The 27,027-nt window shown below is 46.8% G+C and overlaps 1 protein-coding gene across 3 annotated transcripts in view; it reads right to left on the bottom strand.

The window, feature by feature from the left end:
• PTP4A3 (protein tyrosine phosphatase 4A3) overlaps nucleotides 1-27,027 on the bottom strand; it is a 100,198-nt gene that overhangs the window by 12,274 nt on the left and 60,897 nt on the right. For 2 of the 3 annotated variants that reach the window (XM_053395185.1, XM_053395186.1), the window contains 2 exons: nucleotides 17,484-18,328; nucleotides 8,873-8,965 (listed from right to left, as the gene is read on the bottom strand). In XM_053395185.1, coding sequence (XP_053251160.1) covers nucleotides 8,873-8,965; nucleotides 17,484-17,588 — 198 coding nt within the window. In that variant the 5' untranslated portion in view covers nucleotides 17,589-18,328. Of the gene's footprint in view, nucleotides 1-8,872; nucleotides 8,966-17,483; nucleotides 18,329-24,165; nucleotides 24,451-27,027 lie in introns of those variants that run through there. The other variant, XM_053395187.1, reaches the window with a different exon arrangement.

Genomic DNA, 27,027 nt, shown 5'->3' with positions numbered 1-27,027 from the left:
TATTATTATTATTATTATTATTATTATTATTACCCTCAGCACGTCTTGAGCTCCTCCCCCTTACTCTCCATTTTTCTCTTGCATCTTGTGTAAGGATCGTTGAGGGCAGAAAGCTGTTGTTGTTGCTGCTGTTGTTATTATTATTACAATCATACCTCATGTTACATTTGCTTCATGTTACGTTTTTTCAGGTTGCGTCCCACAGCGACCTGGAAGTACTGGAAAAGGTTACTTCCGGGTTTCGCCGCTTGCGCATGCACAGAAGCGCCAAATCGTGCCACGCACCTGCGCAGATACAGCGCTTCAGGCTGTGGGCTTTTCATGTTGCGAACGGGCCTCCGGAATGGATCCCATCTGCAACCAGAGGTACTATTGTATTCCATAATAATTTATAGAAACGTAACTTATTATTCTCTTTTCCATTCGCACTTTTCCGTTCTTCTCTGCCACTCTATCTTTTCTTCCAATAAAATATATTTTTTGAAAAGCTTTGCTGCCATTCAGTGCAGACTAAACTGAACTGGACGGGACGTGGGTCTGACTTGATATATAAGACACCGTTCGGGGCTGCTAGGTTCTATGTGGCATGGGATAAATGCATCTGGATTTCCCTGTGCAACCGTGTTGGGATCATCCACGAGTTCTGCAGTCGACAAAAGGACTGATTGATTCCACCCCTTTGCAAACAAGAGCACGCAGGCACACAAAAAACCTTCTGCACCATAAACGGCCGCCCGTTCTCGAACGAACGAAGACAGGCTTGGATAGGAAAGGGAACTGGGAGAGAGGGGGCCCAGCCAAGCCTGGAGAAGGCCTTCCCCCTGGGGCCGGCGATAAATCCACTGGTTGTGCGTAATCGGCGAGGCACCGACCCAAGGAGGAGGTTTCACAGATGCGGCTCGTAAATAGTTCATTTCTAGGACGCGGAGCTGTCTTCTCTCCCGGCTACGGAGACCTGGAAAGCAGGCTGGGCCTTTGCTCTTATGAGCAGCCTTGCAGCAGAGCCCGTTTTCCAAAAATGAGAAAGGAAAGCAACACCCCTCCCAAAATCAAGATTGCACCCCCAAAGAGGGTTGCAGAGAAAGGGAAGACTCCGAGTGATCTGATTTTCTCTCTGGAGCCCCAAAGCTGCATCTTGCAAACAGGCTCTCACTCTCTCTCTTCTTTGCGTAGAGAAAAAATGTTTGCAAGCTGGCCGGTGTCCAGGAGCAGCTCTCGACAAGCTGCCCATTTAGAACGGGTTTGGGGTTAGGTGGGGGGGAAGAGAGAGACAGAGAGAGAGGAGTTTCACCAACCAAGCCTCCGCAAATCCTTTCCAAGGACCGGGCGGGTCGGGGAGGAAAAGGGCCATGCAAGGTAAATAGGACAGGCCGTTTTCAGGCCGATAAGGAGGAAACCACAATGTCTCCTTGTTCGACGTGAAACGAGAACCATGCGGGGACGCAATCAACGGCACCCACACAAAGCAGAAACAGATTCGGGCGCATGAAAGCCCGCTTTTGTTTCATCTCTTAAGAGAGAAGGAATAATAATAATAATAATATTTTATTTATATCCCGCCCTCCCCAGCCGAAGCCGGGCTCAGAGCGGCTAACAACAATAAAAGTAACACAGCATTCTAAAATCAATTCATTCTGAAATCAGTTCAAAATCAAATTAATGGCAACCATTGGGCTAGAGTTCTGTGAGGAAGGGGTCAGACTGTGCCTTGGCCAAAGGCCAGGCGGAACAGCTCTGTATTGCAGGCCCTGCAGAAAGATGTCAAGTCCCGCAGGGCCCTAGTCTCTTGTGACAGAGCGTTCCACCAAGTCGGGGCCAGTACTGAAAAGGCCCTGGCCGAGACCAGCCTAACCTCCCTGTAGCCTGGGACCTCCAAGATGTTTTTGTTTGAAGACTGTAATGTCCTCCGTGGGACATACCAGGAGAGGCGGTCCCGTAGGTACGAGGATCCTAGGCCATATAGGGCTTTGAAGGTTAAAACTAGCAACTTAAACCTGATCCTGTACTCTACCGGGAGCCAGTGCAGCTGGTATAGCACCGGGTGAATGTGATCCTGCGGCGAGGACCCCGTAAGGAGTCTCGCCGCGGCATTCTGCACCCGCTGGAGTTTCTGGGTCAGTCTCAAGGGCAGCCCCACGTAGAGCGAGTTACAATAAAAGCGACAAGGAGGCAGGATGTTGAGAATGTGTGTCCAGTGAGAGTGAAACAGCTCCACGCGTCCAAAATTCGGTGATGGACGTTGGGCTTTAATATTTCAGCGGTGCCCAGTGTGACGCCAAAATTGGGTGCCTCCCCCTTTCCTTTCATTGTCTGCAACAGTTGGGGTACCCAGGGCAGGCAAAGCAGCCATGCACCCCTGTATCTGCCTCTGCCAAAATTCCACTTGCCGTTTGTTTATTACATTTACATATCACCGTTTTACCATCAAGAAGGCTGATCGCCGAAGAATTGATGCTTTTGAATTCTGGTGCTGGAGGAGACTCTTGAGAGTCCCATGGACTGCAAGAAGATCAAACTGATCCATTCTGAAGGAAATCAGCCCTGAGTGCTCACTGGAAGGACAGATCCTGAAGTCGAGGCTCCAATACTTTGGCTACCTCATGAGAAGAGAAGACTCCCTGGAAAAGACCCTGATGTTGGGAAAGATGGAGGGCACAAGGAGAAGGGGACGACAGAGGACAAGATGGTGGGACAGTGTTCTTGAAGCTACCAGCATGAGTTTGACCAAACTGCGGGAGGCAGTGGAAGACAGGAGTGCCTGGCGTGCTCTGGTCCATGGGGTCATTGGACACGACCAAACAACTAAACAACAACAACAACATCACCGTTTTCTTCCAAGGAGCCTAAGGCGGTGCAGTTGGCTCCCCTCCCCCCCAAATTTCATCCTCACAACACCCCTGCAAAAACTCTCAACTCTCCCTCCCAACTCTTATGCAGCGGCAGTGTACGCACCAGCATCACAATGATATACACACAACACAACTCATCGGCTGCAACAGAATGCTATTTCCAAGCCTAATTTCAGCGGGGGGTTGGCAGAGGGTGTGACTATGCAAATGAAACGAAGAGAAAATAGTGGGGTTAAGTTCTTCCTCCATCCTCTCGCCACCCCAACATTTCGTGCCCCTGGGAAACAGTGTTAGAAACTCAGATATGCAAGCTGTTTGACAAATGGCACCTTCAACCTAGGTTATGGGCGCCACAACCAAATGTCTAGGCACATAATCAGTAACAACATATTCAAATCAACCATATGTAAAATTTTATATACGTTAACACTCCTCCATCCACAAGGTTTAATTAACGTTTAACATTTTAATTGCCCCAAATTGTTCAAACCTACCCAAATAATTCAATATCTTCTCAAACCAATCCTCCTCTTTCTCTCTGACCTTAAACCCTTTCATTCTGTGTATCTTCACAGTTAGATATTCTAAAATTATAATATTACTCAGTTTTTCCCCTCCATTTTGGTTCACCCCTAACTCTTCTGCATTTTTCCAATTACTCGCTATAACCTGTCTGGCTGCAGTTATAATCAATTTTACCCATCTACATTCCTCTTTTGTTTTTAACTCGGTGCTACTCAGACTAATAAGAACCATTGATTTAGGTATTTCCACCTTCCTACCCACAATTCCTGATATTTCTATACCAATCTGTTTCCAAAATTCATTAATTAACGGACAATCCCATCGCATATGACTGTACGTTCCCATCACTCCACATTTCCTCCAACAATTCTTACTTCCAGATTTTGTAATATTATAAAACCTTAAAGGTAAAGGTAAAGGGACCCCTGACCATTAGGTCCAGTCGTGGCCGACTCTGGGGTTGCGGCGCTCATCTCATTTTATTGGCCGAGGGAGCCGGCGTACAGCTTCCGGGTCATGTGGCCAGCATGACTAAGCTGCTTCTGGCAAATCAGAGCAGCGCATGGAAACGCCGTTTACCTTCTACTTGCACTTTGACGTGCTTTCAAACTGCTAGGTTGGCAGGAGCAGGGACCAAGCAACGGGAGCTCACCCTGTCGCGGGGATTTGAACCGCCGACCTTCTGATCGGCAAGTCCTAGGCTCTGTGGTTTAACCCACAGCGCCACCCGCGTCCCAATTTCATGATGTAACCATCATGTATTAGTGATGTAGTTTGGGGGGGTGTAACATGGGGATTAGCAGCTAATAAAAGTTTGGGGGCTTCCGGGTTTCGCCGCTCGCGCATGCGCATAAGTGCAAAATGACATCATGCGCATGAGAAGTGTCGAATCGCAACCCGCGCATGTGCAGCCGTGCCACTGCGGGTTGTGCTCTTTTCATGTTGCGAACGGGCCTCCAGAACGGATCCCGTTCACAACCAGAGGTACCACTGTAGTATTATTATTATTATGCAGATTGTGCAAATAAAAGTTAAAAGGGATTCTGCAGTCTGCCTCTGTGCCTTCTATTTTTACCCAAATCCTGCCCTGCCTTTGCTCCTTGACAGTTAATCGCCTTATGCCAGGCTCACAAAGCTGGCTCGTGCCTTCGGATGAAATCTTCGCTCCCAGCTACACCCCAGCGTCTTGGCTCATCTGCCAGCCACTCGCAGCAACGTCCCATCTTAAGGGATTTCTCCCTTCACCCCGATAAGACTCTGAGAAGCAGGTTTCTTGTGCTAATTTTGCAGCGTTTGTCGTAATCGATATTTATGAATCCTAATGATGGATTGATTTTATTGCATTTATATCCCACTTTCTTCTCCAAGGAGATCAAAGTTGCATGCTCCCCTCAATTCTCACTGTGAGGTAGGTTAGGCTCAGAGGTCGTGAATTGACTCCAAGGTCGTCCAGTGAGCTTTGATTTGAACCCTGGTCTCCCAGGTCCCAGTCCAACACTCTAACTGCTAAACCACCAGTGGCTCCACCTCTCTTGGGTGGGCTAGTTAAAAAGACAACAAAAATTGTGGTACGGCACAGGTGCTTAAATGAAAAATATATAGGCAGCAGAGCTGGCGAGATGGGCACCATAGAGGATGTTTTCCTACAGAAGCCAGATTAAACTCCATTCCTGGTGTCCATTTCTGGCACTGAGCAAGGGAAGTTTGGCAATCTGCTCTTGGACTGCAAGAAACAGTCCTTTACTGCATGCACAGGTCACAATTCCTCTGTAGCGCAAAAAGTGCATTGTGCGCAGAATTATCAGCTAATCTTGGTTACTTCGAAAAGTGTTTGGAAGCCACCAAGTGCCAAGGGGCTCAGCTTTCACTCATACTTTTTTAAAAATTGAGTTTCTAGTCCATATGGCTGTGGAGATATGCTTGAAGCTACTTGGGCGACGGCTGCTGAAATTGCAGGAAGCGAGAAATAGTTGAATAAGTTTTTGGTTGGTGGAAGGAGGGTTTTGATGCTCTGCACAGCTCTTCCCCAAAGATCGACAAAACTATTTTCTACTGCAAAATAGTAAAGATTAAAGGAGTTTTAAAACCTAAGAAGAGACCTTAACTATTCTTAACTGGCCAGATACCACCATGAGTGCAAATACCACCTGAAACTCTGTGTATCATTATGGGCACCGCAATTTAAGAAGGATGTTGACAAGCTGGAACCAGTGTTAGAAACCTGGGATAGGAATGCTAGAAGCCATGTGGCGTCTCCCATCCAGTTACAAAAGGGTTATAAAAAGCGACTGGCGCCCAGCTAATTTCGAACGCTGGGTTTGTTTAGCCTGGAAAAGAGGAGATACGATAGCCACCTTAGAATGTCTCGAGGGCTGTCCCATGGAAGAGGGAACAAGCTTGTTTCTCCTGCTCTGGAGGGCAAGATTCGAACCAGTGGCTTCAAGTTTCAAGAAAGGAGATTCTCACTGAACATCAGGGAAAGCATTCTGAAAGCAAAAGCTGTTCACAGTGGAACGGTCTCCCTCGGGAGGTGATGGATTCTCCTTCCTTTGAGGTTTTTAAGCAGAGGTGAGATGGCCATCTGACATGGACGCTCTAGCTGGGATTCCTGCACTGCAGAGGGTTGGACTAGATGACCCTCAGGCTCCCTTCCAACTCTATGATTCTGTGAAATCTTCATGAATGATCAACAAAATGGATGTCCAGGGGGCCCCAGTAAATCTTTTGCCGGGAAGGAGGCAGGTGTGTCTCGCACTGCCAAGTACAGTGGTAGCTTGGTTCTCAAATGCCTTGGTACTCAAACAACTTGGAACCCAAACACTGCAAACCAGGAAGTAAGTGTTCCGTTTCACGAACTTTTTTTGAAAGCTGAACGTACTCCGCTTTGAGTGTTACGCTTCCAAGTTAAGTGCCACAAATCCGTTTTGAATGTTACGCTCAGGCCTGTCTGTTTCTGCTATTTATTTTGCATTTTTGTTTGTGTGACTGTGTGGAACCCAGTTCAGCTACTGACTGATTGTCTGACTGACTGCACTACAGTGGATGCTCCGGTTGTGAACGTGATCCGTGCAGGATGCACGTTTGCAACCCGTAGCGTTTGCAACCCGCAGCAGCATGTCTGCGCACACATGGGTTGCAATTCGGAGCTACTGCGCATGCGCGACCACCGAAACCCAGAAGTAACCCGTTTCGGTACTTCCGGGTTTTGGTGTGTGTGTAACCCGAAAAAACGCAAACTGAAGCAGCTGTAACCCAAGTTATGACTGTACATAGTTATTGCTTTCATTTTATGGATCAGTGGTCTCGTTAGATAGTAAAATTCATGTTAAATTGCCGTTTTAGGGGATGTTTTTAAAAGTCTGGAACAGATTTATCCATTTTGCATTACTTTCTATGGGAAAGCATGCCTTGGTTTTGGAACGCTTTGGTTTTGGAACGGTTTAAGTTTGAGAACCAATGAACCACTGTACTGCTTCTCAGATCTTACCAAAGCTCATGTGCAGAGACTTTCAATTAAGTTACCTCCCGACTTTTGGGAAGCAAATTGCCCTGAGTCCGGGCTTGAAACTAGGCAGAGCTGCTTGAAACGATACTACTGATCTGTAAGCATGCATTCTGGAGCAGGAAGCAAAGATTACACCTGAGCGAAGCCACAACCTTCTCCCACGCCGTTCCTTGCCCTGAGCACAGAGGATTGTGCCTTAACGCCGCCTTTAATTATTTCTAATTAAAAGGGCAGAACAAGCGCTTGAAAAAAACAAAACCCAGTTCTTTTTCTTTTGCTGACGGCTTCAAACAATCAGTGGTAACTGCTGAAACATGCGCAATTTCATTCCTTCCCTGCCAGATTATCACAGAGGGTAACGCGAGCAGCTGGTTTCATATCCGAGCCCCTTTAAAACTCTCTGCCATTCATTTCTTGCAGAAGTCACAGGGTGAGCCAGCTTGCCAAGGCGTCTTCTTGCTTCTGGAGGGGGCAAGGTGGTTAGATTGGTCTCAACTTGGGCCGGGGCCTTTTCTGCACTGGCCCCGACTTGGTGGAACGCTCTGTCACAAGAGCCTAGGGCCCTGCGGGACTTGACATCTTTCCGCAGGGCCTGCAAGACACAGCTGTTCCGCCTGACCTTTGATTTGGACTCAGTCTGACCCTTATGTTTCCCCCCCCTTATGGTTTTGATCTATGGGCTACTATTAAAATGAGGATGCATTTTAAATTATATTTTAACCTGTATTTTAAATTGGTTTTTTCTCCTTTTGTATAGTAATTTTACTGGTGTTAGCTGACCTGAACCCGGCTCTGGCCGGGGAGGGCGGGGTATAAATAAAAAATTATTATTATATTAATATTTGCTCTAGTTGATCCCATCTCCATTTATATTCATAGAATCTTAAGAGCTGGAAGGGGATATCAAAGGTCATCTAGCCCAGCCCCCGGCAATGCAGGAATCTCAGCTAAAGCATCCCTGACAGATGGCCATCCAATCTCTGCTTAAAAACCTCCACGGAAGGAAAATCTACCACCTATCAAGGGAGACCATTCCACTGTCAAACAGCTCTTACTGTCAGGAAGTTATTCCAAATGTTTAGTCAGAATCTCCTTTCTTGTAACTTGAAGCCATGAGTTCGAGTCCTACCCTCCAGTGCAGGAGAAAACAAGCATATTGAGGGCTATGTTTTCCAAAAAAAACCCAATGATTTTAGTCTTGGAGGAGATCAATACCTGCATCAACAGTATTTTACCTCACAGAGAAATGCCATCATGTTAGGTAGGGGTGAGCGGTCTATCAATAAATCGCCTGAAACCAATTTGAAGTTAAGATTGCGATAATGGCTTCAGAATGACAGTATATTGCCGTGAGGGGCCATCGCTGGGAAGGTCATGCCGGAGCGATCGCTGGGAACCACTGGAGGGTTCTTTCGCTCCTCTTGCTCTCTGCCTCCCAGGACCTCAGCATCATGATAAATAATAATAATAATAATTTATTATTTATACCCCACCCATCTGGCTGGGTTTCCCCAGCCACTCTGGGTGGCTCCTAACAGAATATTAAAATACAATAGTCTATTAAACATTAGAAGCTTCCCTAAACAGGGCTGCCTTCAGATGTCTTCTAAAAGTCTGGCAGCTGTTCTTCTCTTTGACATCTGGTGGGAGGGCGTTCCACAGGGCGGGTGCCACCACCGAGAAGGCCCTCTGCCTGGTTCCCTGTAACTTATACTGGTGTATCGCAATAGTTAAGTTTGCGGTATATCACAATGTTGGAAACCAGATTATCGCAAAACACTAATGGTAGGCGGCCAATGTGAAGGCGCGAACAGTTCAGAGCTAAAAAGCACTCCTTAAACAACCAACGTACACCGAAGCATTGTACGAGGATACCTGTCTGATGGCCTGCGAAAAGTAAAACAAAATCCGCCAGGTTATCAGACCTGGAAACTTGAAGACGCTTGAGACATTTCAGCCTTCCCAAGGCTGTCTATGGGACCAAGGCACGTACCATGACGGTGATGCCATCTTTCTCCAGCGGAGTCTTGTCATAGGTAACTTCACAAACCCTCACGACTGTCGTTGCACCGTATTTCTTCAGGTCCTGCGCAGGGGAAGAAGGGGAAAGAAGACTTTAGCTCGCCTGGCCTGAATCATGGCTTCGTAGACTGACCACAAGGGTCATTCTGGTCCAATCTCCTTCCGTGAAGGAATCTTTTAATACAGAACAACAAACCCCTGTGTTGCAAACTTGACACAACAAACACACAAGCAACACGAAGACCGGTCAATCTTTGAAAGTCCGTAGAAGTATAATGATTTCTTATTGCTGTAATATTGCTCTGTACCTTTAAACTGAATTGCTGCAATTCAGTCTCCCTGTAATGAGAACCACCTGGGAATGGTTACTTATGCTTCAGATTTCATGCAACTGGTAGTAGTGGTTACATATCCACATGACCACTGCTCCTTGTGCATTTTTCTAATCTATGGGGTATGTACCTTTGTCCTTCTTATTGTAGTTGTAGCATATAATAATAATAGTAATTTATTATTTGTACTCCGCCCATCTGGCTGGGTTTCCCCAGCCACTCTGGGCGGCTTCCAACAAAGACCAAAAATACACTAAGATGTCACACATTAAAAACTTCCCTGAACAGGGCTGCCTTAAGATGTCTTCTGAATGTCAGGTAGTTGTTCATCTCTTTGACATCTGATGGGAGGGCCTTCCACAGGGCGGGCGCCACCACCGAGAAGGCCCTCTGCCTGGTTCCCTGTAACTTTGCTTCTCGCTATGAGGGAACCGCCAGAAGGCCCTCAGAGCTGGACATCAGCGTCTGGGCAGAACGATGGGGGTGGAGACGCTCCTTCAGGATTGTAATATATGGGTTGTAATGTGTGAAGTTTATATAGCTTTCAGGTACACAGGTCATTGTTTCATATTTGAATTCTTTTGTAGTGGTGCTGAAGAAGATTCCAGCGAAACAATCTGATTATCCGGGATCACTGTCCTACGTTGTTATTCACTTACTACTTTGGCACCATGAACACCTACAAAGTTTTACCGCTTAGCCCACAGGATAGCATCTATTACTTTGTTTCAACCATAGACTTATTATACTTCTACGGACTTATTATACTTCTACGGACTTTCAAAGATGGACAGACGTGTGTTCCTTTGTTTTCAAATATATTAGAGAATTTACAAGTGTACACATTTTGTTTTTGATGTACTAAATCATGTATATTACGCAATATGAATTACAGTGCTGTCTAGTATACAGGTCTTCATGTTGCTTATTGTGCAGGAATCTTTGGCCCAACGCGGGTCTCAAACCCACAACCCTGAGATTAAAGAGTCTTGCACTCTGCCGACAGGAAGCCCAGTTCAGAAAGCCATTTTGCTTCGGTGAGGTAGGAGTCCTGCGACGCCTAAGCGGAACTGCTTCCTTCCTTCCTTCCTTGATGCATCCTTGCGCAAATTATTAAAAACATTTTGCCCATGTTCCCACACTGGTACTGGGGTCAGCCTTCTCCAAACTGGTGCCCCCCAGAGAGGTGTTACAGAGGAGTTTCTAGGCTGCCTCAACAGACGCACAGTGTCCCAATCAAGGGAAGTAATAGTACGGTAAAGGGACCCCTGACCATTAGTTCCAGTCGTGGCCGACTCTGGGGTTGTGGCACTCATCTCGCTTTATTGGCTGAGGGAGCCGGCGTACAGCTTCCGGGTCATGTGGCCAGCATGACTAAGCCGCTTCTGGCGAACCAGAGCAGCGCACGGAAACGCTGTTTACCTTCCCGCCAGAGCAGTACCTATTTATCTACTTGCACTTTGACGTGCTTTCGAACTGCTAGGTTGGCAGGAGCTGGGACCAAGCAACGGGAGCTCACCCTGTTGCGAGGATTCAAACCGCTGACCTTCTGATCGGCAAGTCCTAGGCTCTGTGGTTTAACCCACAGCACCACCCGCGTCCCAAGGGAAGTAATAGTACCACTCTATTCTGTCTTGGTCAGACCACACCTCGGAGTACTGTGTCCAGTTCTAGGTGCCACAATTTAAGAAGGCTGTTGGCAAGCCGGAGAGTAGTACTCGAACCCACGGCATCAAGTTACAAGAAAGGAGATTTCAGTTTAACATCAGGAAAAGCTTTCTGACAGTAAGAGGGTGATGGACTCTCCTTCCTTGGAGGTTTTTCAACAGAGGTTGGACGCTCGCCTGTCATAGATGCCTTAGTTGAGACTGACAACACTACTCTACAAATCTAGCCTTCTATGCCCACAATGCAGCTACAGTCATACCTCGTGTTGCATTTGCTTCAGGTTGAACGTTTTCAGGTTGCGTCCTGCGGCGACCCAGAAATACCAGAAAGGGTTACTTTTGGGTTTCGCCACTCGCGCATGCGCAGGTGCTCAAAATGAGGGCATGCGCAGACGCGGGTTGCGTTTTTCTCAGGTTGCGAACAGGGCTCTGGAACGGATCCTGTTCGCAACCAGAGGTACCAGTGTACTACCCAAAGTGGGGCCATAGATGACTGCTACGAAGAGGAAGGCAAAGACTTGCTCTTGGTAGATCTCGTGGGTTTTAAATACAGGATGAAGTTACTAGATCTCATGGGCCAGAAAGAGAGGTCTGGAAGGCTACACTTGGCTGAGGTCCGGCATCCTTGGCCTAGTCACGCCTCCTCCCACAAGGTTCTCCTTCCAAGTCCTACTTTAGAGAAAGCAGACTCCAGCCAGGGAAGGCAGCAATATTCCTTTCTGCTCCCTCAAAGGTTAAACGAGAGCATTTATTTTTAATCCCGGTAGGTATGCTGCAAGTTCGCTGAGTTGCCCACGTAACCAGATCAACATCTGCGGACAACAGAGCTGTTTTGGGGGCCTATGGGGGGGGGGGAGGAGGGAAGAGACGAACAGCTAAAAACAGCATCCTGGCCGTAAGCCCAGGTATAAAGGGGAGGGCAAAAGCTGCCCAGCAAATGTTAAGCAGATCTGGGTGGGCTTTAAAAACAAAACAAAAAAGGCAGTAGGGACGCAGGAAGGGGCCTGTGGCAAAGCAGAGCGACGGAAGTACATTCATTCAAAGTAAAAGCAAGGAGTGCTTTTGGGAAGAACCAGCAGCCAGGCACCTGGTTTGGTTACCAGGTGACGTAATTCAGCATTCCCAAGGATCTGCCTGGGCAAGCTCAGCCGCCAAAGCGGTCAGAACCTCCTGCCAAATGTGGTCTGAATACTTGCATCTCAACCGCCCCTATAAAAATAAATAAATGGGGGGAGGGGGAAACTATGGCTAAGTTTACAGGATAGCTTTTAAAGCAGAATCAGATCACTCCCCCCCCCACCAGCAAAGAATTCTGGGCAATGTAGTTTTACCCCTCACAGAGGCACAATCCCAAACAACCCCTGACAAACTACATTGCCCAGAATAATGTGAGGGCGGGCAAATGTGCATGGAATGGGCTTTAAAGGTAAAATGTGCACACAGCCTAAGAGAACAAAGTTGTGGCTGGTGGCTTCATAGAATCAGAGTTGGAAGGGATCCAGGGGTCATCCAGTCCAACCCGCTGCAAGGCAGGAATCTCAACGCAAGCACCCCTGACAGATGGCCATTCTACCTCTGCTTAAAAACCTCCAAGGAAAGAGAGTTCACAACCTCTTGTGGGAGTCTGTTCCACTGTCAAACAGCTCTTGCTCTCAAAAAGTACTTCCGGATGTTGAGTCGGAGTCTCCTTTCTTGTAACTTGAAGCCATGGGTTCGAGTCCTACCATCCAGAGCAGGAGAAAACAAACTTGCTCTCTCTTCCATGTGACGGCCCTTGAGATATTTGAAGATGGCTATCATATCTCCTCTCAGTCTCCTCTTTTCCAGGCTAAACATACCCAGCTCCTTCAACCATTTCTCATAAGGCTTGGTTGCCAGACCCCTGATCATCTTGGTCTCCCTCTTCTGCACACCTTCCAGCTTGTCAACATCCTTCTTAGAAATGGACAAATGCCCAGAAATGGACACAATATTCCAAGTGTGGTCTGACCAAGGCAGAATAGAGCAGGACTATGACTTCCCTTGATCTGGACACTGTACTTCTGTTGATGCAGCCTAGAATAGCATTAGCTTTTTTTGCTGCTGCATCACACTGTTGACTCATGTTCAGCTTGTGATGCACCAAGACCCCTAGATCCTTTTCACATGTGTGCTAGTAAGCCAGGTGTTCCTAGTCTTGCATTTGTGCATCCAATTCTCCCTGTCCAAGAGCAGAACCTGACATTTGTCCCTATTGAAATTCACTGGGTTAGTTTGGGCCCAGTTCTCCAATCCGTTAAGGTCACCTTGAATCCCAATTCTGTCTTCTGCGGTATTAGCTACCCCTTCCAGGTGCACTAGCAACTCCCGTGATTGAAAGACCTACATTGGCTCCCAGTATGTATCCAAGCACAATTCAAAGTGTTGGTGCTGACCTTTAAAGCCCTAAACGGCCTCGGTCCTATATATCTGAAAAAGCGTCTCCACCCCCATCGTTCAGCCCGGATACTGAGGTCCAGCATTGAGGGCCTTCTGGCGGTTCCCTCGCTGCGAGAAACCAAGTTACAGGGAACCAGGCAGAGGGCCTTCTCGGTAGTGGCACCCGCCCTGTGGAACGCCCTCCCACCAGATGTCAAAGAGAAGAGCAACTACCAGACTTTTAGAAGACATCTGAAGTAAGCCCTGTTTAGGGAATCTTTTAATGTTTAACAGACTACTGCATTTTATTACTTTGTTGGAAGCTGCCCAGAGTGGCTGGGGAAACCCAGCCAGATGGGCGGGATATAAATAATAAATATAAATAATAAATCATCATCATCATCCCTGGCCAGCAGGGTCAAGGATGATGGGATTTGTAGTTGAGTGCCCTTTCGAGAGGCTAAAAGGGTGACCACCCCTGTTTCAAATGGGCAACTTGCTGTTCTGGGGGTCTGAAGAATGATGGGCTGAAGAATGATGACACTTTGAGCCCTTCCACTGGCTCCATGCAGACAATTTTGACCTTGCTGGTCTAATTATTACCTTACTTTCAAAGGTAAACGCCTTCTGACTCTTGACTCTCCTGGCCCAGCCTGTTACAATTACAATTCAGCCAAAACAATCTTTCTGCGAACCAGATCCCTTGCCGAGCAAGAACCATCTCCAGGAAAACAGGGAGAAAAGGAACCACCCGCTGGGGGCACTGGGATAACTTGGGGGTCAGTGCTAAGGGGCAAGCGGGGTGCAGAATGACTTTCACGCTTTGGAAAGCTACTATTAATCCAACTAAACAGTTTTACTTGCATTCAGAATGAAAGCGCAATTGTTACTGTTATGAATTTTATTTTGTTATTATTTTCCTTAGTGGGCTGTGCAAACCGATATTCTGATTGGTGCTTTTTTCATAGGGCAGGGCAAGGGGAAATTTGGGGGTGAGTTTCTGGAACTGAGGAGGCAGAACCTCAAAGTGTCTGGGAACCACAGATCTATCCAGAATGGTTCTATTTTGCAGCCTACAAATGCGACAGCTGATACAGACACCGAGTAGGCCGAAAGTTCAGCAAGCGAGTAACCTTTAAGTAGGCTAAACAAACGGTCCCTCCATCTAGGAGTTGGACGTGAAGACAGCACAACCAATTTTCCGCAGGAGCGGCGGTGCCAAAAGTTTGTGGCTTATCTGAACCGCTGGCAGCCGAGGTCCTTGAGAATTTTCCAAGTACGTCAGAACTTCAGGTAATCTTCACATACTCTGGAGCCATCAAGCGCCCATGGTGACTAAGAAGACTTTCTGAACAAAGCACCTAACATTCGGACTGAATCCCTCTCCAGTTAACAAGTGAGAGAACGTCGGGGGGAAATACACCCTTCTTTGTTTGACATGTAAGAATGTGCAACTTCAGGCTTAAGACTCTCACCCGCTGTCTTTAACCGGGATGGGAGACTCCCCAAATTCTACTCTACAGCTGCTCCAACTCCCTGAAATCCCTGGGAGCGCTTTTGGGGTGGGAGAAAAGAGAGTCTTTCTCTCCAGCTCTTAACTCGATGTGTCCTTGACCTGGGATTGGACAGGGACCAGGAATCCCTCGCTTTCCTTGCAACATTCCTGGAACAGACTCCTGGAAAAGTGATGTAGTCTTAACTTTTTTGGGTTGTACTCAAAGCAGTGACTATGGGATTCTCCCTCCCTGGTTATCCCCTAAATCGGTTCTGCGGTTTCCCAGAACCAAATAAAGCAGATTTGGGGGTTGCAGCAGTGTCCCTCGCGCAGGTTCCTCGTTCCCCTCGCACAACTGTTTCGTTGGCCGCTGCCCTTTGCGCCCGTCCCCCTCAAAAACATCTGTTAGAGCGGAACACCAACATATATGGCCTCGGCCCTGTATACCTGAAGGAGCGTCTCCACCTCCATCGTTCTGCCCAGACGCTGAGGTCCAGTGCCGAGGGCCTTCTGGCGGTTCCCTCGCTGCGAGAAGTAAAGCTACAGGGAGGCCTACAGAGGGCCTTCTCGGTGGTGGCACCCGCCCTGTGGAATGCCCTACCACCAGATGTCAAAGAGATAAACAACTACCTGGCATTTAGAAGACATCTGAAGGCAGCCCTGTTCAGGGAAGTTTTTAATGTGTGACATTTTATTGTATTTTTAATCTTTGTTGGAGCTGCCCAGAGAGGCTGGGGAAACTTATATGGCAAGGGAAAAGGGCAAGAATTAAATTCAAACTCCTCACGGATCTAAGAGAAAGAGGGGGTTTTGCAGTTCCGAACTTAAAACTTTATTATGAGGCTGCTTGCCTTTGTTGGATAAAAGAATGGGCCATTTTAAAAAATACGGATTTGTTGGATCTAGAGGGATTTAACATTAGATTCGGCTGGCATGCTTATTTGTGGCATGATAAAGGAAAGATCCACAGAGGCTTCTCTAATCATATCATTAGAGGCTCGTTATTAGAAGTTTGGAACAGGAACAAAAAGCTGATTGAAAGAGACACCCCTTGGTGGCTTTCACCAATTGATATCTTAACAACAAAAAAGTTAAATCTGGAATGTGAAAGATGGACATACGAAGATCTCCTAGTTAAATCAGAAAGAGGGTGGAAAATTAGACCGTACGAAGAGCTAAAGGATAAATTAACTGGATGGATACAATTTCACCAAATTAATGCGTTATGGTACGATCATAAAAAAATAGGAATGAGTGAAAAAAAGTCCAGGTACCAGGTGGAAATCTTAGAAAGTAATACTAAACTTTTATCCAAAATGTATAACCAACTGTTAGACTGGGATACTAAAGATGAAGAGGTGAAAGGAGTCATGGTCAAATGGGTCAGAGACCTTGGATATAATCTGGAGTTTGACAGATGGGTAAAACTTTGGAAGAAAGGTATGAAGTTCACAGCATGTGCTGCTCTCCGAGAAAATATGGAGAAAATGATGTATCGTTGGTACATCACCCCGGCAAAACTGGGGAAGATGTATAAGACCGGAGACAGCACATGCTGGAAATGTAAAACTAAAGAGGGTAATTTCTTTCACATGTGGTGGACCTGTGACGAAGTGAAAAGATTTTGGGGACAAATTTACGATGAATTAAAAAGAATACTGAAATACACCTTCCCCAAAAAACCTGAAGCGTTCCTTTTAGGTATGATCGGAGAGGAGATCAAAAATGAAGACCAAACATTCTTTCAATATGCAATGGTGGCCGCCAGGATTTTGTTAGCGCAAAACTGGAAAACTTCCAATATCCCCACCATTAGAGAATGGCAAATGAAATTATATGAGTATATAGAATTAGCTAGAATGTCACAAAAAATTAGGCATCAAAAAATCGTTAAGTTTACGAACGACTGGAGTAAATTTGTAAGTTACATTGAAATCAATCTAGGTATTACCAAAATCACAGTGGGCGGAATCTAAAACCTGCGATGTAAAGAGCTGATATAATACAATCTGCAGATAAGCTATGAGTTTATTTTGCCTAAACTGAGATGGAAGGAAGTCAATTGAGTGATGTTATGTTGGTTTGTTTGTTTTATGTTTATAGGCGTTGTTGTTGTTGTTTGTTTGTTTGCTTTTCTTCTTTTCAGTCTTTTTTCTTTTTTGTATTGTTTGATGTCGTTTCCAAAATATCAATAAAAAGATTAGTTAAAAAAAAAAAAATAGAAGACATCTGAAGGCAGCCCTGTTCAGGGAAGTTTTTAATGTGTGACATTTTATTGTATTTTTAATCTTTGTTGGAGCTGCCCAGAGAGGCTGGGGAAACCCAGCCAGATGGGCAGGGTACAAATATATGATGATGATGATGATTATTACAGTGGTACCTTGGGTTAAGTACTTAATTCGTTCTGGAGGTCCGTACTTAACCTGAAACTGTTCTTAACCTGAAGCACCACTTTAGCTAATGGGGCATCCTGCTGCCGTCGCACCGCTGCTGCACAATTTCTGTTCTCATCCTGAAGGAAAGTTCTTAACCTGAAGCACTATTTCTGGGTTAGTGGAGCCTGTAACCTGAAGCGTATGTAACCCAAGGTACCATTGTATTGGTGGAACCCGCAAGAGGGCCTTTAAACCTACGGGCGAACACAGAATCTGATTAAACCCCAACGACTCCAATTTGCTCAGGCGGACTTACCTCGATGAAGGTGTTCAGAGTGGCGTTGGTTGGGTTGTGAGTTATCAGGAATCTCATGTTCTTGTAGCAAACCTCCACAGGCGCCGGGCGGTTCATGCGGGCCATGGCGGAGGAAGGAGTGGGGGGGTCTCAAGATTGGTTGGGGGGGGGACACAAATGCACACACACCAAAATCCAACACGCCCGCAAAGGAGGTGGGGGAAAAAAAAAGAGAAGATTTGCAGGGCGAAAAAGGAAATGGAAGAGTTTGGCAAAAGGCTATCTTTTCTCCCCCCTGACAAATGTTGTGCAAAATATTCCCAGCTTTGGGGAGAGCGCAGGCCGGATTCTCTAAATCATACAGTTAAGGGGGGGAAAGAAGGAACCCTGTGCTTGCTTGCTGCTGAGCAAAAAAAAAAAAATCAAAACAAAACCAAAACCTGCTGTAGTGTCAATTTCCTTTGTGTGTGCAATTTTAGACGTCCTTCGCTGCTGCTTCGCTTCCCTGCCTGGGCTTTCTCTATCTCTCTCTTCCCCCTCTTTAGAAAGGCCTCTGCATTCGGTTAACCCCACCGGCGTCCGTCCTGCGCCATCACGTTACCCCATCTGGATATGTAGAATATTTCGGGGCAGCGATGGGGACCCGGGGCGGCTCAGGCTGGGGCAGCGGGCGGCAAAAGTCCTCCTTGGGCTGCAAGAGCCATGCACAGGAGACCTGAATGGTGAAGCCCGACGACTCAGGGCGCCCGGTTTTGGGCGGGGCGGCAGCGTCCTTCCTTCAGCGGGCAGGATGTTGCGCGGGGCAGTGCTCAAAGCTGCACCCGGGACCCTCCATAAATCGACAGCCTTTCAGCATACGAGACAATCTGGAAGAAGGGGAAATGGGGGAGAGGGAAAAAAGAAGGGAAGGGTCTCTGGTCAGTGGAAAAGTCTCCATCGATATGGACTAATAATAATAATAACAATAATAATAATAATAATAATAATAACAATAATAATAATAATATATTATTATTAATAATAATAACTCTGGGCGGCTTCCAACAGAACACTAAAATACAATAACCTATAATAATATAGGCAACCAGATGTTCCAATTTGGCGACTTCAACCTTGGTTTAAGGAGCCATTTGGCACCCAACTTATATACAGTCATACCTCATGTTCTTTCAGGTTACGTACCGCGGTGTCCCGAAGTACCAGAAAGGGTTACTTCCAGGTTTCGCCGCTCATGCATGCACAGAAGCACAAAATGACGTCATGCGTGTGCGCAGAAGTGGCAAGCTGCAACCTGCGCATGCGCAGACATGCTGCTGCAGGTTGTGTTCTTTTCATGTTGCGAACGGGTCTCCAGAATGGATCCCATTTGCAACCAGAGGTACCACTGTATATGAGTTTCTAACACCGGCTCTTATATACAGATATATAGTACAGTGACACCTTGATTCTCAAACTTAATCCGTTCTGGAAGTCTGTTCCAAAACCAAAGCGTTCCAAAACCAAGGCACACTTTCCCATAGAAAGCAATACAAAATGGATTTATCCGTTCCAGACTTTTCAAAGCAACCCCTAAAACAGCAATTGAGCATGATTTTTACTATCTAACAAGACCACTGATCCATAAAATGAAAGCAATAAACAATGTACAATCAATCAATCAGTAACTGAAACGGGTTCCACACAGTCACACATACGAAAAAGCAAAATAAACAGCAAAAACAGACAGACCTTGGCGTAACACTCAAAATGGAAGTGTGGCACTCAAATTGGAAGCATAAAACTCAAAACGGAGCATGTTCGGCTTCCGATAAAAGTTTGCAAACTGGAACACTTATTTCCGGGTTTGCAGTGTTTGGGTTCCAAGTTGTTTGAAGTACCAAGGCGTTTGAGTACGAAGGTACCAATGTACGCTGGTAAGAAGCACTATCTAAACACTTCATTTAAAATATAATAATAATAATAATAATAATAATAATAATAATAATAATAATGGCACCCACTTTTCTATCCAGTATGGAGGAGCGTTGCACAACAGATAATCCCTCTCTCTCTCTCTCTCTCTTTTTGCTAGGTTGACATCACTAGCCTGAACTTGCCCAGCCTATTCTGCTGTCACAGTATGCGACACGTGAGGTCACAATATGGACCAGGGGAAGCCATCCTCTAGTCAAGAGGGAGAAAGGTCTTTTTCTCTTTTGCAAACCGCTTTGAGACGTTTTGCAACCAAGAGGTGTACAAAGTTTACGAAATAAATAGGACTAAAATGATGGAAGAAGGAGGTGGGGAAGAGAATAGGTGCCTTCCTAAATCTGCCCCCGTTCTTCGTCCTCCGTTAATCCTGGACTGGGAAGCAGCTGGACTAGACCAGTGTTAGAAACTCAAGATATATAAGATAGGAACAGCTCCTTAAACCAGGGTTACGGTGACCAAAATGGAATGTCTAGCTGCCATTTTGGGCCCAGGCGGCTCAAAGGTCGTATTTTTCAATGTGACTCTTTGGTTCCTCAAATTCTTTCTTTTTTATATTTAAATTCTTATTGGTTTTATAAACTTTACACAAAGTGCAATTCATACACTTTGACTTCCCAGCTTTACATTCACGAGGTTTTCCCCTACAGACAAATTACCTGCTGCCTCGTTAGAGATGGGAAGGCCTGGAAAAAAACCCTGGAAAAATTTGGAAAAAAACCAAGGCCCTCCTGCATGAAAAAACAAACAATCAGTTTGATATAGTTTGAATATTCCACAGAGAGTGTTTTTTTCCTGGAAAAAAAGCGTTTTTGGGGGGAAAACCTGTTTCCCCCCCATTCTGCCCCCCAAAGCCTTTCCATCTCTATGCCTATACACAATTCTTATTCTATTATAAATTTCTTTACTCCCTTCATTCTTACAATCCTCCCATTGCTTAAACTTCCAAGACCAGTGTGATGTGACCTTCGCCAGGAAGGAAAGCACCTGGAACAAGCCTCTTGAGATGGTTGCCTGTGGATATCGCCCCTCTTCCCTTCTTGCCCCTGCCTGCTGCCGGGTGTATGGCATGGACTTCCGAACTGCACCCGGAACCTGAAGCCTGCAACGCTAGCACTTTGGAGCTGACTCATACATATGCAAGCATTGGTTGCAAACAGCCGTTACTGAACAACTCGCAGCTGAATATTGTAAACTGCTGACTCAGAAGAGCAGGGTGGTTTGGTGACCTCGGGTGATTTTAAAGTTTTTCCCGTGGTTCATCAACATGCATGAACTCGCCCTTGTCAGGGATTGAAAAGATGAGGAAATAAATATGTCGCCGGATGTGGAGCAGAGACACTACGCTCGCTTCCTGGCAGGTGAGCTGCGGCTGTTTGCAGGGGGAAAGAGGAGGAAGGAAGAAGAGGAAGAGGAAGAAGAGTTTGGATTTGATATCCCGCTTTATCACTACCCTAAGGAGTCTCAAAGGGACGCGGGTGGCGCTGTGGGTTAAACCACAGAGCCTAGGACTTGCTGATCAGAAGGTCGGCGGTTCGAATCCCTGTGATGGGGTGAGCTCCCGATGCTCGGTCCCTGCTCCTGCCAACCTAGCAGTTGGAAAGCATGTCAAAGTGCAAGTAGATAAATAGGTACCGTTCCGGCGGGAAGGTAAACGGCGTTTCCGTGCGCTGCTCTGGTTCGCCAGAAGTGGCTTAGTCATGCTGGCCACATGACCCGGAAGCTGTACGCCAGCTCCCTCGGCCAATAAAGCGAGAGCCATACCTCCAGAGTCGTCTGCGGTTCCCTCGCTGCGAGAAGCCAAGTTACAGAGAACCAGGCAGAGGGCCTTCTCGGTAGTGGCACCCGCCCTGTGGAACACCCTTCCATCACATGTTAAGGAAATAAACAACTATCCGACTTTTAGAAGACATCTGAAGGCAGCCCTGTTTAGGGAAGCTTTTAATGTTTAATAGGTTATTGTATTTTAATATTCCGTTGGAAGCCGCCCAGAGTGGCTGGAGAAACCCAACCAGATGGGCGGGGTATAAATAATTATTATTATTAATTATTATTATTATTATTATTATTATTATTATTATTATTATTATTATTATTATTACAATTTCCAATCTTCCCAATGACCTTTTATCTTGTTCTGTCCCACTTTAACTGCAACACCTTGCAGTACGGCGATGAGTTTGCCTACAGCCATATTAAGTTCTGATTATCCCTCCCCTCCTGGGGAAATCCCAGGCCAGCAAAGTCGTAGCAATGATGGTATCAGACCACGTCGACGGCACCTGCAAGAGGGAACGTCCAAGAGCTTGTCAACGCCGCTTTGAACTTTTATCTCACTCTCTCTCGAGAGCCCTGCCAACAAAGCAAGATCTAGGTATGGCCTCCTTTCTTCCTTTGAAAAGATCTCGGTCCTGGCTACACGGCAAGAGATTTGCATCTCTCCACTGGGCCAAGAGACGGGGTGATAATGCAAAGCAGACCAAACAGCTTCTTGGACCATCTACAACGATGCTTGCTCTTTTGGGAGAGATGCAAGCACTGAGAAACATATGCTCTACTCGGCAGATCCCAAATATATTCTCTCTCTCTCTCTCTCTCTCACACACACACACACACACACACACACACACACACACCATAGCTGTCAACTTACAGATTTGAAAATAAGGGACCAGCAGCCTCGAACATAAGGGACCAGCAGCCAAAATAAGGGATTTTGTTCAACTTATACATAAATCCGGCACTGATGGAGCCATGCTGCTTTGGCTGCGACTGACTGTGTTTTGTAGGGGATTGGACTAGATGACCCTAAGGGTCTGCAACTCCGACCAAAGAAGAGTGGCAGACAAAACTGATGAATGACGTCGAGATGGCAAAGCTTACAGGCAGAATTAGAAACCAGGAAGAGGACCTCTTTAATAAAGAATGGGGAAAGTTTATAATTTATTTGAAAAGCTATTGTGAAGAGTTACATACATTGGTAGGATTGACAGAAAATTTGAACTATGGATGGACAAATGATTTATAAAAATAGAGTTATGAAAGGGATGCAGAGGGGGAAAACACTACATTAAGATGCTGCACTGGTTGGAGGGTATGCTAAGCAGCAGTCGGGGCTGCGGTCGTCCTGGCGCAAGGAGTTCCATCAGCCCTTCCCCGCCCGAGAGAGAGAGGGAGGGAGAAAGACTCTCGTCCACGCCGCCCGCGAGCCCGGCATGAGGCGGTTGCGGCTGCACCGCGGCCCTTCTGCGTCCCTCGCCATCCCCTCCTCTTCCTCCTCCCTCAGGTTGCCTCCTCAGCCTCCGCCTCCGGCTTCCCCTGGCAGCGCAGTGGAAGTCTCGCAAGAGAGGGGCTGCCTGCCCGCCCGCCGCCACCCGTCTCCTCACGACGCGCCCGAGGGGGAAAAGGGAGAGATGGAGACGCGGCAGCTCGTGCGTGCGCTCTCTCTCGCGGTAGAGGACCCCGAGTTGCTGCTTCCCTCCCGAGCCGGGCGAGCATGAAACCCGGGAAATTTAAGAGACATCATCAATAAGGGACAGCAGCGGGACACGGCGTTTGGATAAGGGAGTTTCCCACCAAATAAGGGACGGTTGACAGCTATGACACACACCCCTCCAGGAGAGAATTGCTTTTACTGAGGCTCAAAGAGAGACGCGTGGAAAAACGGGCACACGACATGCCCAGAATACAAAACAACACAACAGGTTGCCTGATAGCGGAGGCTCCCAGCTGCGGGGAAGGGGTGTGTCCTAAAGAATTTCCTGTCCTTTCCCTATTGTTCCCGAAATCAATCGTGGGCGAGGCTTTCCTACCACCCCATTAACAGCAGCCATGCCCTTCCTCTAGAAGATGCCAGATTACAGACTCTAAACCTCCAGAACAGGGGAAGTCAGAGCATGGGTATGTAAAGTAAAAATGTATAGGTTTTTTTCCTTTAATTAAACAACCCCCCCCCCCAAATTTACTTATGACGAAGGATTTGGCACAATATGCCCCGCGGTACTGCACTAAGACAGGCCGGCTGACTTAGAAGCCAACAAATTTTGTGTCCCATTACCACAAGAGAAGAAGGTGCGAGAGACACCAAAAAAACCTTGTTTCCTATCTGCAGTGTTGATAACCACCAGTGGGTGAGATGGGGTTAGGTACATTTTGAGAAATCTCCAGCCTCATTTCCTTGCAAAACTGAGGAGTTGGAACCGGGTTGAATAGAATTCAGTTTATTCTGTTGCAATGAAATGCATGTAGCCTCGGTTTCCTCAGACATGTTTAGAACAGCTTTAAACCAAAAACCCTACAAACTACAAGCCGAAATCCAGTATGCGTAATATCGGGAGGTCTCTGACCCATCTGATGTGAAACCTCTGCAATCGTATCCGAATCAGAGAGCACTGGATTGGGAACAATATTCATACAGTAATTTTATTGGTGCTTAATGACTACCCAAGCCTCGCTTTGCTTCCCAAACAATGGCAGCCTTATTCCTTCCTTTGATGCTAATCTACACACACACACACACACACCACACACACGCACAGCTGCCTTCCCACCGCTGAGGCAAGTCTTCCTTTTTAAAAAGAGAAAAAGGAGCTGAACTATTTTAGGTTCAACGTGCTCACTTTGCAACGAGATTTGGAGAGACAGGCCCATGCTTCTCAAGAGAGCGGGTGCCATTTGGACAAAATCACGCACCAAAAACGCGTGTGGGGAAAACGACAGCCGACGGATGCCTTACCTTCCCCTGTTCAGAGTTTCCCAACACAACGCACACTGAGCACAGGTGCGACAAGCCGAGGCATGCACTACAATCCTCACACGGCTCCAAAAGCACTGGGCGAGCCCCGGGACGTGGTTCTGCAAGTAGGTTCCGGGTCCATCGAGGGCAGAAGGCTCCTAAACCTTCCTGACGTTACCTCCGCTTCGCGCGAAGGTGTTTCTCCCACCTCCTCAGAGGCATTTTGCTTCCCAGTCGCTGCCTCTTCTCTCTGAAGTAGGAGAGGCACTCCTGCGAGCGGCCAGAAAGCCTGTTCGTGCGTGGCGGAAGGAGCACTGGCAAAGCGTGCCCCTCCGCTGCGCCGGGGCTGGCTCCGGCAGCGACTCAAGAGCTCTGAAGCTTGCAACGTGCTAAGAATAAGCCGGAGGCAAGCATCAGCCTTGCGCGCCCCTCCTACGGAAGCCCTGGGTGTGCCAGGCCTTCGTCACACCAGCAGTTTCCTCTTATTTCCAACCCAGAAACTGCTGTGTTGAGAGAGAGACGAGCGCACAAACATCCACAGACCAGAAACACGCTGAATCGGAAACGGACTGGGATCGCTGCCAGCGACGCCTGCTTGCTTGGGTAGCCAAGGCCAGGAACTGGGGTGTGTGTGTGAGAGAGAGAGTGGGCTGGTGTCGCTCTAAGCATCCCAGGGCTTTGGGGGAGGAGAAGCCCGCGCCTCGCAGATTCTAAGTCTTCGCAACAAGTGGGGATTGTGAGAAAAGACAGTCTTGAGATACGAAGCCAAAACTTCGGGGAATCTTGGTTTTAGACCAAATCAGACCACTGGTCCATATAGATCAGCGTAGTCTTTCCTGGTTGCTAAGGGGTCTCCAGGGTTTCAAAGGCAGGGGTCTTTGGACTGAACCCAAGACTTCTTGTACACTATGAATAGGATCATAAAATTGTACAGTTGCAAGGGACCCCTGAAGGTCCTCTAGTCCAACCTCCTGCAGTGCGGGAATCTCAACTACCACTGTTCATTATCATTGCTGTCAAACTCATTTCAGGTAGGAAAGGATCCTGTTTTTACAGTTGTATTTTTTTTGGGGGGGGTGTATGCATGAGATCAGAGAATCCTAGAGTTGGAAGGGACCCTAAGAATAATCTTTTTTTCTCCCTTTAGAATTATTGTATTAAATCATAAATGTACAACAGCTTCTTAACTCTACACACGCACTTAAATTTTTAAAAGGAAAACGTTATGTCCCATGATCCTGGCTAATAGTTTTTCAAAACTTTGAGAAAACTCTTTAAAAAAAGATTTTACAGAGGTAAAAGAACAGCTTCAGGTTTTCGAATAACATCGTTAAGGAAACTTATCTCAGTCATGCCTAAATATGCAGTGATATGGCAGAAGACACCAGAGCAGATGCAGGGAGCCGTTTTGTGAATAGATCAGATTATTTAATACCTTACTCTGGAGGAAGGATTGTAAAAATGCCTTTGAGGCAGTTTCTTAGCTTTTAAATTTTTGTTTCTTTCTAATGGTCTTTGTAAGAGTGTAGAAGCATTCCTTTGATAATGTTAAATTTGTAGGTTTCAGGGACCCTAAGAGTCATCTAGTCCACCCCCCAGCAATGCAGCAATCACAACAAAAGCATCCCTGACAGATGGCCACCCAACATCTGCTTATAAACCTCCAAGGAAGGAGAGTCCACAACCTCCAGAGGGAGACAGTTCCACTGTCCAACAGCTCTGACTGTCAGAAAGCTCTGACAGAAAGTTCTGGGCACCACAGTTCAAGAAGGACACTGACAAACTGGAACGTGTCCAGAGGAGGGCAACCAAAATGGTCAAAGGCCTGGAAACGATGCCTTATGAGGAACGGCTAAGGGAGCTGGGCATGTTTAGCCTGGAGAAGAGGAGGTTAAGGGGTGATATGATAGCCATGTTCAAATATATAAAAGGATGTCACATAGAGGAGGGAGAAAGGTTGTTTTCTGCTGCTCCAGAGAAGCGGACACGGAGCAATGGATCCAAACTACAAGAAAGAAGATTCCACCTAAACATTAGGAAGAACTTCCTGACAGTAAGAGCTGTTCGACAGTGGAATTTGCTGCCAAGGAGTGTGGTGGAGTCTCCTTCTTTGGAGGTCTTTAAGCAGAGGCTTGACAACCATATGTCAGGAGTGCTCTGATGGTGTTTCCTGCTTGGCAGGGGGTTGGACTCGATGGCCCTTGTGGTCTATTCCAACTCTATGATTCTATGATGTTTAGCTGGAATCTCCTTGTAATCTGAATCCATCGGTTCAGGTCCTACCCTTCGAACCAGCAGCAAACAAGCATGCTCCATCTTCCATGTGACAATCTTGAGATATTTGAAGATGGCTATCGTATCACCTTTCAGTTTCCTCTTCTCCAAGCTAAACATGCTCCGCTCCATTCCTCGTATGGGGCTCTCCTACAATGCAAATTCTCCCCTGCTAAGCAATGGACCTTCCCAAACAGAAGACCTGGGACTTTGAAAATCAACCCCACTTGGAAACTTCCCCCTCACAACATATTTATTCCTCCTTTCCTTTTTCCATAACCCCTACCAGCTTGCCGCAACGTGTTGCTTTGACGAGCTGGCGAATTATAAATTTGGAAATCTGCAAACCCGTAGCTTAGGAAGAGCTGCGTGCTGAGATACCTGGGCTTGGTTAAAGGAAGAAGCAATTTTGAAAGCAGCTTTAAGAAGGCATCGCCTGTCCATGCATGAACCTCCTGTTGCAGGAAGTACAAAGCGTTCGTCCGAGGGTGGTGGGGAAAGAGGCTTGGGAAAATCGCTGGCTAAAGTTCTGCAAGAGGAGGAGGTAAACAAAACCAGTCCCTGGAGTTTGATTTCTCATACGCGAGG

Source organism: Podarcis raffonei, chromosome 7, assembly GCF_027172205.1.
Source record: "Podarcis raffonei isolate rPodRaf1 chromosome 7, rPodRaf1.pri, whole genome shotgun sequence".
In the NCBI taxonomy this organism is placed as follows: Eukaryota; Metazoa; Chordata; class Lepidosauria; order Squamata; family Lacertidae; genus Podarcis; species Podarcis raffonei.
The sequence above is the reverse complement of the archived record's forward strand: the minus strand, read 5'-3'. Positions and strand labels throughout refer to the sequence as shown.